A 12,173-nucleotide genomic window follows, 5' to 3' on the forward strand; every position below is an offset into this window, starting at 1 on the left:
TTCATATGAGTCCCATGGGTCTCATCCAATGGTTGGATTGACCTGACTTTTAGGGCATCCCATATTCATCACAGGTGTACAAGGCCAAACAAATACCACAATTGGGTTCTACAGATAACTCTTTTTTTTTTCTATCACAGGCACTCACACACCCCACACATGCCTGTACACTCACACCACAATGGGACTCTTATAAGTCTACCACTGAGTCATAGGGATGCAGGCGAGTCCCACAAACAACTAGTTGTATGCCAAACTAGTTGATTAGTTAATGTTTAGAGAGTTATTTGATGTCACTTTGGCAAAGGAGGAGTCATGGCCCAAGTGGGCCCCACCATGGTGTTAATGTTAAATCCACCCCAACCATTAGGTGCGTCACCCCATGTTAGACACAAGATCCTAAAGTCAGCCTCATTCATTGTTAAGGTGGACCACGCAAAGGCTTAGATTTTGATATGGCATGTAATGGTTGAGTGGATTTTGGTATAATCATCACAATGTGCCTGTAAAATCAAGGGCGAACATCTCTCTTCCAACTTTTTCCCTTAGTCTGTCCCACTTGAATCACATGTTAGCTTGATTTTATTTTATTTTTGGTTCTGGACCAAACACAAGATTAAACATCTAATGGTCAGAGAAAAAAGCACAGTACGCCCCATAAAAAATCAAGGGCCAGGCATAGGTAAAACTCTAATGAGGTCTCAAATCCATAGGGGCAAGACCAGAGGTTAAGCTTCAAACCAGCAAATAACTGCTAACCGTTCATGTGTATATGACATTCAACCCATCACAAGAGCATCACCTTTTGAAAAACTCAGCAACAACACTCATGGGATGAACAGACTTGTGTTCTGCTATTTATTAACATTTGGACGTTGTTTTACATGGAATGGACTACTTAATGTGCATACTATTGACCATTGTGCTATGCGATCCTCATGATGGGGCCAATCTATTAAAAGGGTTGGATGTCACATGCACTTAATACTTTAGAAGTTACCATATGGTGGAGTCCAGCTTAGGTCCAACTGCTTAGATTTAAGAACCCTTCTTATTGGGAATACATAGCTTTTATGGGACAGGTGATCCGCAAGCCCACCCTTGATTTGCGAGGGGCCCACGATGATTTGTTTATGAGATTCACTCCAACCATTAGATTTGTAATCTCATGTCGAGCCTATAGTCATCAAAAAATCAAGCTGGCCTATGATTCAAGTGGGCCCTATAGAAATCAAGGGTTGATGCCTTTCTCCCAAGTGTTTCTAGGCCCATAGCCAAAAAATCAAGCTGGCCTATGATTCAAGTGGTCCCTATGGAAATCAAGGGTGGATGTCTTTCTCCCAAGTGTTTCCAAGCCCACCTAAATCATTGGTCGAGATGATTTTTTAGCTCTAAACCCAGCATGGGATTACACATCTAATGGTCAAAGTTGATCTCACATACACACCTTGGAGCCTGTCACAGATCAAGGGTGGGCATCCCTTTAATTACCTGTTCCCAGACAATTCAAGCAGTTGGATGGCAAATAAAACATCATGCAAAAGATATATGTGTGCCCTCTCTTCATCCAAGAGGCTTTAGATCAAGCTGATATTTGTGTTTTACCTTTATCCTGGTCTGTATGACCTTATGAACAGGTTGGATGGTAAATAAACATCATGGTGAGCCCTAAGAAGGTTTCAACGTGTCATTGTCACCACTGCTTTCTATGGTGTGGTCCACTTGAACTTTGGATCACAGACCACGTCATGTTGGCTAATGCATGATTGTAGCTGACATGGGGGAGGATTTCATGTGGATTAGGGCCCCTTTGGATACCACCAAGTTACTTTTTTTTTACTTACAGCTGTAGATAATTAACTTATTTGAGATAAGTGAGTTTGATTTATGATCAATTATAAGTAGCTTTTTTATTTAAAGTCATTTAATCACTTCAATTTAATAAGTAGAAATCAAGATAAGCTACTTAAGACATAAGTAGATTATCTTAAGTAACTTGCAATCCAAACGCCTCCTTTATCACCCATTGATGTGTCACAATGCACCCCCTGCACCAAGATGATTGGATTCCCCAAATGTACGGGGTTCTACAACATATGAGCCATGCAATGTGAATTTTAATTCAGAGCCTTTAAACATAATTTTACAATGATAGTGGTGGTATGGCCCACCTAAATCTCCAGTCCGACTGATATTTAAGATCCATTGTGAAAATGTGGCAGCCCATCTGATGGACAGAGTGCATCTTATGCACTGCATGACTATCCATAGTTAGGTTAGCACAGTTCATTCTTCAATGCCTGCTCGCTAAGGGCCCATTTGGATACCACCAAATAAGTTACTTTTTCTACTTACAACAGTAGATAAGCAACTTTTTTCATATAAGTTTGGTTTATGATTAGTTATAAGTAACTTTTTTACTTAAAAGTACTTAATCACATCAGCTAAAAAATTTAGCTTTTCTACTTTTCATAAGTTACTGAAGAGAGGGATAGGAGAGGAGAAAGAGAGGCGAACCTGATAAGTATGTTATTTACCAGACATATATGTCTTTTTAATAAGTAGAAACTAAGATAAGCTACTAATGGCATAATTAACTTATCTTAAGCAACTTACAATCTAAACGAGCCCTAAATGATATATTTGTCACCACATATATTGTGTACCAGAAAAGAAAAGAGCAAAATCCACCCTCTAGTTTTTATCATACACACGCACACAGCTTTAGTGTATCTGTTTATTTATTTAATTATATTTTTTATTTGCCTAGGATAGATTTGATCCACCAGATGCCTTTGGTGTCTTTTGGGGTCTGATCATCATCTTCAGGTGGAGGGTTGGAGTGACTTGTCTTGTGAAGTTTGCTGACATCATAGCCTTGCTCTTTGGCCTTCTCGACCAGTTGCATGTATATCTCTTCATCCATGTGGTTCTGCCTACACAATATCTGAACAAAACAAAAAAAAAAAAACTTCAAGCCCTGTCTGAAATCAAGGAAATGAGAATATAAGATTTGCATTGAATTTGGATTTTGTAAATTCAAAAGTCTTACCATTTGGAAGCAAACCACAAGGCCCTTTTGTTTATAAAAAAATCTCTCATTTGAGAATTTGCCTAGTATTTAGTGGTTTTTTTTTTCCTTATCTATATTTGTCTCAAGTATATGAATTTATGGAGGTGTGGATTCTGAAAATTCAAATTTTTGGCAAATTCACAACAAAAGAAATAAACCAACAGGAAATTTGAAATTCATGGGTTCCACAAATCCTGGATTCAGGAAATTCATGAATTTGGCAAATCCACAACAAAGGAAGAAAACAAACAGAGATATTTAAATCCATGGGTTCCACAAATCCCTGTCTCATATACCTCACACTAAGGAGCCCCTGAAAATCCAGCTGAGAGAAAGACTCTAGTCCTCTAGGCAGTTTATTAAATTATCCATAGGCAAAAAGGAATTGTACATGGGATGTAGGGAACTCAAATTGAACCGTTCAAATTGTATGACCCACTTCTGATTGAATATCTAGTTGGTGTGATTTATTTTTTTGTGGATGGTCATCAGAATGTTATTGACACGCATAAATATGCATCGATTTGATTATGTTGAGATTTTCAATGTTTATATTACATGCATAGGAGTGATTAATTCGTGATAATTTATACATAGATATTCATATTGGCCATCATGCTAAGATGTAGCCAACATTTACCAATCAGAAGTTTGGTCTGCTTCGCTCCTCGTGGACCATTGTACTGGTATGCACAATAGGAGCGATGTGTACTGAGATGTATGTACATATTTGACTGAATTTATGAAAGAATCAAAATGAGAACTCACAAAAATCGGAAGGATCAGCTCCGTACTCTATTAAATCATATAAGCCTATGTATAGCAGTGAGAATGGATCATTGGTTGATCTAATGGATTGCCTATGAGACGATGACCGTCAATCATTCACGACGTGTGAATTGAGCCATACATGGTGCAAGACTAATTTACCGAAGAGCAATTGACAATTTACAATCCAATTGTTGTGTGACTATGCTGGTCTCGTAGAAAACTCGAACGTCCTTATTACCCTACTCTACTTAGCAAGGACGCGATGAGGTGAAGAGGTCATGTGCACAGATTTGGCTAGGTCAAAATCATATTAGCAAAGCAGCCGAATCAATATTAAGTCACGTAGATGAGTTAGAGGGAGATCTTAGATGGTCGCATAATGGCAATGATGTACATAAAACTTATCTAAAGCATTAGATCAAATGGATGATTGGATTTTATTGTGAATGGTCTTGAAAAATAAGTATATATTATTATATTGATATTTTCAAGAAGTTTTAATCAATAAAGTTTGCTAAGATTTAAATAATATAAAAAAAATCATTCAACCTCAAAAGTAGATAAGTATGTGTTACAATTGGAGCATTGGGATTTATGCACGTGCATATATGGAATCCAACATGCCAGATTGAGTGTCATAAGATCAAGACCCTAGGACAAGCTAATTTCTAGGATGAGATTACAGACCAGGTAAGTCGTTCCTTGTCCACTTGTGAGTTTGGTGTAATATCATCCCCCAAAGAAAATTACAGTCTTCAAGGCCTAACATTGTATCTATTTGATTACATGGTGTAGATTGGATTTCCTCATTTGAAGGGAGCATGATACTAGAGTTGGGCATGGGACGACTCAACTCGACTAACTCGACTCATCCGACTCGTTCGGACCCAACTTGATCCAAACCAAATGGGTGAGTCGGTCCAAACTGAGTAGGCTTCGCCCAATCCGGACTCAAACCAAGGCGAGTTCGAGTTACCTAGTAACTCGACCCGAAACTCGATCAGATTAGAGTTGACTCTATCTGAAACCCGACTCGACAAGACTTGGATTTGAGTGTGTGTGTGTGTGTGTGTGTGTGTGTGTAACCCTAGTTTTTAAGTATTTCTAAACCTGCATGCCGCACCCAACCCGATCCGAACCCAATCTCTCTCTCTCCCTCCCTCATCCTCCTCTTCCTCTCTCCCTCCCTCATCCTCCTCCTCTTCCAAATCCGGCATCCACCCACCACCATCACCACCCTCGTCCTCCTCCCCTCCCTCCCTCGATCCGACTCAGTGCCAACAAGACTCGACTTGGTTCTTTTGATCGGTTCAGTCTAGGGCAAACCGGACTCAGATCGGGTCAGGCATGCCGGACTTGGTACCGAGTTGGGTTAAGTTCGGGTTGGGCATATTTCAAAACCAGATCGAGTCGGGTCAGCCCTAACTCAGTCCGACTTGACTCGATCCCCAGCTCTACATGATACTTCAATAACCGCATTATCACCATAATATCAAAGATACTGGAGTATATGCTTTAATTAGGATTTCTTCATGATAAAAGACTATAAATAGGTGTAAGATTTTGGTTTGAGATACTTCTCTCCTCTCAAGCCCTAACCCATGGAGAAATACTTCCCCTCTTAGAAACTATAATCTACTAAATCTAGATATCTCATTATCTCTCTGCTCATTTTCGGACAACAAAAAATATGATCTCATTTATGCATTTAAGGTACAAGGCCGAATAGTGCCGATTAGGAGTGATAAGGTACAAGGCAAAGGATGTAAAAGGGCACGCGTAAAGCCTAAAAGTACATGGACGGAGATAGCAAAAAAAACTAAAAACTTGCTGACTAACAGGTTAAAAGTTATGACCCTCGAAACGGTGAAATAGCATGACAGGCTTTGAAGCCAAGCCCAATTGATTGAGATGAGGCTTAGATGATCATCATCATCGTTCAGTCAATATGCACGCACCAATCAATGGTTCAAATCAATCAACCAATCTAGGCCTGTTTATTTTTCCAGCTCATCCGTAAATAAGTTGTAAATGTGTAATTATTACTTCCCTCATATGAAAATGGAAATAGCCTATGACTTCCGAGTCTTGTGAGCCTGTTTGTTTTCTCTACTCACAACGGTAAATATTCGTTATTACCATTGTTTGTTGTTTGTTTTTAACAAGTATTTCTGATATACGAATTGGGAGCTAACCAAATCTATCCCACACCTTATCACTTGTACTCTACGCACTTAACAAAATAAAGCAATCAACGGTGGAGATAACCCAAAAAAAATAAAAATCAACAACTTACCCAAAGATAAGTCCTTGAAGGTTGTCCAATCAAAGCGTACTGATAATCGTCATCAATGTACAAGACCCAATAATCTCCAACGACTGGGATGATAGGTAGGAAAGGTGGGACATAGAATTTCACCTTCAGCTTGGCTTCATCGCTTGATGGGTTAGCTTTGTAAGCCGTCCCTTCAATGTATCCTCTCTTGCTATCCGTCCATGTCTCATTAAGTACATGGATCGTCCCATCCTCATTGAGTTTGTATGTAGCTCTTGTATCTATTCCATTCTTGGGCTGGAATCTTGATGGAAATGAGGCTATCTCGTACCAACGGCCCATGTATCTCTGCGAATCCAGGCCCTTCACTACATCCATCTCTTTACGGGCCATTAATGCTCGAAATCTAGAGAGAGGGAAAGACGGGGATTTTTTTGGGAGTGTTTGGATGTTGGGTTGTGAAAAAGCGTGTGAGTATGGCAATATGAGGGTTGGTTATATTTATGGTTTTTGTAGGCGGTGACGCGTCGAATTTCTGGCCTTGCACAAAGAAGAGGACGAAACGGATTGGCTACTCCCCCTGCCACCAGCCATTGGCTGATGGTCGGTGTTCTCTGGGACCCACCATGATGTATGTGTTTCATCCATGCCGTCCATCTATTTTTATAAATCATTTTATGATATTATAAAAAAAATTGAGGTGTATCTCAATCTCAAGTGGACCACATTACAGGAAACAGTGTTGAATGAACGTTGACCATTAAAAAGTTTTGGGGGCCATAAAAGTTTTGGATCAAGCTGATATTTATTTTTCCCTTCATCTGGGTCTTTATGACCTAATCAACAGATTGGATGTCAAATAAACAGTACAGTGGGCCTTAGGAGGATTTTAATGGTGGATATCTAATCATTATTTTTTTTGCATGTGGTGTGGTCCACCTAAGATTTATATCCCTATCATTATTTCCAAAAATCCCTGAAATGATCTGTAAAAATGGATGAACGGAATAGATGAAACACATACATCACGGTGGGGCCCAAAGACCACCGACCATCAGCCACGGGGCTGGTGTCAGGGGGAGTAGCCAATCCGTCGGAGTCTATACGTGGCATGTCTGTGAGGGATAATACAGTAGATTCGGGAGGATCAGAACAGAGAAGATCCATCTATCTATGTCGTACACGTGCAATAATAATTTATAAATCTGATCCGTTCAATTTATGAATTATATAACGTATGATTAAAATAAGTTACTATTGAATGATCCTATCCATCCTTTTTATGAGTGAAATTTGACCATTAAATTTGTATCTTTGGAATTTTTGGATATGAATTAAGATAAACTATTATATATATTTGAATGGACGGACTGGATTGATATATGATCTTTCGTACCGTACAGTGGAAAGAGAGGCCTACTGTATTTCGTTTCTTCGGATTCTACCTGACCATGACGTTTTGCTTAATTGACTAAGGGAAATTTGCGACTGTACGACCCATTTATGGCCCTATTTACGAGACCAAGCCCACCTTATTTTCCCCTGCAAGAATACGCCCCGGCTGTACGGATGGCTTGCCAAAGGTCGAAAATGCCCCTGCTTGTTCCTTCAAGCGGATAGGTGGTGCTCGAAGACGAGCGCTGACACTCCTCGAACTCCGAATTGTACGAACGGTACAAAATATATCAAAGTTACATGGCCCACAGTTACGTATTTATTATATCCACAACGTTCATCCATATTTCGAGATCATTTCGGAGCATTATCCAAGCAAAAAAAATTCATATCCAAAGAGCAACTGGACCACACCACAAAGAGCAGCAAAAAATTGATTTTCACCGTGGATACTTTTGTAGTGACCACCGTAACATTTATTTTACATCCAATCTATTCATAATGTCACAAAGACCTGGATGAAGAGGAAAAACAAATTTTGTAATGCTCCAAAACTTCTGGGACCCTTAAAAGGGTTTCAATGGTAGACGTTCAATCTTCCACTGCCTTTTACAGTGTGGTCCACTTGGTAGCTAAATCTATCTTATTTTTCTTCCCAAGCGTTAGTACGAGTTCGCCAGATAGATGGATGGTTTAGATATAACATATACCTCATAAAAGGACCCACAAAGGTGGTGGGGATTACAACAGGGAAAAAAAAAGAACGCATGGTATCGATGGCTACGGCTTATAACCGTAGAGATAACCGCAGCCAATGCCTTTTCAATATGTCCTCTACTATGCAACGAAGGTCTTTCGATATGTACTTCAATATATCGAATGTCTTTCGATTAATCGAAAAAGGTCCAAAACTGTCCAGCAACTTTGCATAAAAAATCTTGAAATTTTTAATTAATCGAAGTGTAATCAATATGTATTGAAGATATAGCTACAGATTATAGCCGTAGCCATAATTGCAGTCCGTAAAAGTCTATGCACATTTTTTTATTTTTTTATTTTTTATTTTTACATGGAGAACTTTATTCTACTTACAATTTTCTATAACACATATTTATATAAATATGTATATATAAGCATATAAAAAAAATCTCTCTTTTTTCATTTATTTCTCTATTCATTTAACAAGAATATCTTCTAAACCAAAATTAGTTACTTAATGTTCCCTATATGATTTTGGGGTAGGAGAAGATACTTTAGCCAACTAACCTAGTTATTTTCCAAGATTCCATTAGGTCGATGGTCAAAAATCCATTTCATTCACTCTGCGGTCAATTTCAATCAGTTCGTGGTCATTTCCATGCATTTCACCGTCAATTCCCTCCACTTCACGGACAATTCCATGCATTTCACGGTCATCCCAAACTATTCTGTGTTGATTCACGATCATTTCGAGGCATTTCACGGTCAATTTCCTTCACTTAGTGGTGAATTTCCTTCAATTTGCTTCAAACCACGATCATTCTCATGCACTTCACGGCCATCCCAAAATTCTGTGTAGATTCACGGTCGTTTGAGGCATTTCATGGTCAATTCATGCATGGAAACGACCGTGAAGCGAAGGGAATTGACCGCGAAATGCCTCAAACCACGTGAATCAACATAGAATTGTTTGGAATGACCGCAAAATGCATGGGAATGATCATGGTTTGAAGCGAATTGACCGCTAAATGCATGCAACTGACCGTGAAGTGAAGGGAATTGACCGCGAAATGCCTTGAAACGACCGTGAATCAACACGGAATTGTTTGGGACGACCGTGAAGTGCATGGGAATGATCATGGTTTGAAGTGAATTGCCGCGAAATGCCTCCAACTAACCGTGAAGTGAAGGGAATTGACAATGAAATGCCTCAAACGACCGTGAATCATCACGAAATTGTTTGGGACGACCGTGAAATGCATGGGAATAATCATGGTTTAAAGCGATTTGACGCAAAATGCATGCAAATGACCGTGAAGTGAAGGGAATTGACCGCGAAATGCCTTGAAACGACCGTGAATCAACACGGAATTGTTTAGGATGACCACGAAATGCATGGGAATGATCATGGTTTGAAGCGATTTGACCACAAAATGCATGCAAATGACCGTGAAGTAAAGGGAATTGACCGCGAAATGCCTCGAAACGACCGTGAATCAACACGGAATTGTTTGGGATGACCGTGAAATGCATGGGAATGATCATGGTTTGAAGCGAATTGACCGCGAAATGCATGTAACTGACCGTGAAGTGAAGGGAATTGACCGCGAAATGCCTCGAAACGACCGTGAATCAACACGGAATAGTTTGGGATGACCGTGAAATGCATGGGAATGATCATGGTTTGAAGCGATTTGACCGCGAAATGCATGCAAATGACCGTGAAGTGAAGGGAATTGACTGTGAAATGCATGGAAATGACCGTGAAATGCATGGAATTGATCGCGAAGTAAATGAAATGAATGAAATTGACCGCGAACTGATTGAAATTGACCGCGAAGTGAATGAAATGGATTTTCGACCATAGATCTAATGGAATCTTGAAAAATAACCAGGTTGGTTGGCTAAAGTAGCTTCTCCTACCCCAAAATCATATAGGGTACGTCAAGTAACTAATTTTGGTTTAGAAGATATTCTTGTTAAATGAATAAAGAAATAAATGAAAAAAAGAGAGAATTTTTTTTTATATGCTTATATATACATATTTATATAAATATGTATTTGAGAAAATTGTAGGTTGAATAAATTTATCTATGTAAAAAAAATAAAAAAAATTCATAAATCGGCACAGACTATAGTTATGGCTACGGTTATAATCCGTAGCTATTGCTCATATCATCTTCGATACATATCGAATACTCTTCGATATGTATCGAAAATTGCAGGATTTTTGAGGCAAACTCGCTGGACAGTTCTGGACCTTTTTCGATTAATCGAAAGACCTTCGATACATATAAAAGGACATATTGAAACTGCAGGGGCTATGGCTGTGGCTACGGTTATAATCCGTAGCTATAGAAAACACCGTGGCCATAAGTTCCTGGCCTATTTATTTATTATTATTTTATTTTTTACTTTTGTAATCCCCACTACTTTTTGTGGGTCTTATGATGAGGTATGTGTTATATCCAAACCATCCATATATTGGATGAACTCGTATTAAGGCTTGAGACGAAAAATGAGACAGATCTAGCTATCAAGTGGACCACAATGTAAAAGGCTGTGGAGGATTGAACGTCTACCATTAAAAACCTTTTACGGGTCACAGAAGTTTTGGATCATTATGAATTTTTTTTCCCTCTTCATCCAGGCTTTTGTGACCTTATGAATAGATTGGATGAAAAATAAATGTTACGGTGGGCTCTACAAAATTTTTAACGGTCCCGTTGCTCTTTGTGGTGTGGTCCAGTTGATCTTTGGATATGAATTTTTTTTTTATATATAATGCTCCCAAATGATCTCGAAATATGGATGAACGTTGTGGATATAATAAATACTTAACTGTGGGCCCATGTAACTTTGATATCTTTTGAACCGTTCGTACAACTCGGAGTTCGAGGAGTGTCAGCGCTCGTCTTCAAGCACCACCGATCCGCTTGACGGAACAAGCAGGGGGCATTTTCAACCTTTGGCAAGCCATCCATACAGCTGGGACGTATTCTCGCAGGGGAAAATGAGGTGGGCTTAGTCTCCTAAATGGGATAAAAGGTGGGGTCCACAGCCCTAAATTTCTCATAGGGAGACTCTGGATGAAGAAATGAGTAACTGGGGAGTTGCGCGTTGGGAACGTATACGATCTTTTTTATTTTGGATAATTTGATGGGATTATTTGACTATCCAGACCGTTGGTATGTTTTTATCAAAAACCTTAACCGTAAATATATTTCAATCTAACCATCTTCTTTCTGAATAAAGATAAATGTTAGCAATTTTCCACAATCAACTTTAAAATGACCAAATATGGTTGGATATAATATTATTTTTTTATATACTCAAGATAAATGATCAATTTACATTAATGGAAGAATTTTAATGGTCCTAATTTCTTAATAATGGGGTGGAAGTTCCAACTCTGAAAGTGCGTGTATAATGCTCAAAGATGAAAGTCCACATACCTAATAATTTCTCTTCTAAAGGCTTTAACGTCGGTGCAGGATGGATCCGAGGAGGGGAACTGTTTTGTCAGAGCGATTCGCGCGTGGTCAATGGAAGATGCGAGTCGCTGTGCATATGCCAGATGGACGGTGTTTGCCAACTGGCGCTGCCAATCAGATGGACTACTGGACGGTGCTCTGTGGCACCATCATGATACTTGTGTTTTATAGACACCGTTCGTTGATTTTTCCATATTGTTTTATGGCAGAAGCTCAAAATTGAGATAGACTCAGATATCGTGTGAACTACACCGTAGATTCAAATCTCATGTGAACCACACTGTCGAAAAAACTGGTGATCGAACGCCTACCGTTAAAAACTTCTTACAGGCTACAAAGGTTTTGGATTAAACTGATATTTGTTTTTCCCTCGGTCGAGATTTGTGTGACTTAAATTTAGAGCCGGGCAAAATAGGCCTGATCCGGTGGATCCGAACCGATCAGAACCGGACCGATGGTCTGAATC

General features: G+C 39.2%; 1 protein-coding gene across 2 annotated transcripts; it reads right to left on the reverse strand.

The window, feature by feature from the left end:
* Nucleotides 1-2,673: 2,673 nt before the first annotated feature.
* Nucleotides 2,674-6,602, reverse strand: LOC131216949 (temperature-induced lipocalin-1-like). Of its 2 annotated transcripts, none has more exons than XM_058211597.1 (2): nucleotides 6,141-6,602; nucleotides 2,674-2,980 (listed from the first exon to the last, which is right to left on the reverse strand). In XM_058211597.1, the coding sequence occupies exons 1-2, from the start codon at nucleotides 6,510-6,512 to the stop codon at nucleotides 2,759-2,761; spliced, it is 594 nt and encodes a 197-aa protein (XP_058067580.1). In that variant the 5' UTR covers nucleotides 6,513-6,602; the 3' UTR covers nucleotides 2,674-2,758. The 2 variants fall into 2 exon arrangements, with proteins under 2 accessions (XP_058067580.1, XP_058067581.1); XM_058211598.1 differs by having other exon boundaries at nucleotides 2,674-2,947; nucleotides 6,141-6,599.
* Nucleotides 6,603-12,173: the final 5,571 nt, after the last annotated feature.

Source organism: Magnolia sinica, chromosome 10 (assembly GCF_029962835.1).
Source record: "Magnolia sinica isolate HGM2019 chromosome 10, MsV1, whole genome shotgun sequence".
NCBI classification, from domain to species: Eukaryota; Viridiplantae; Streptophyta; class Magnoliopsida; order Magnoliales; family Magnoliaceae; genus Magnolia; species Magnolia sinica.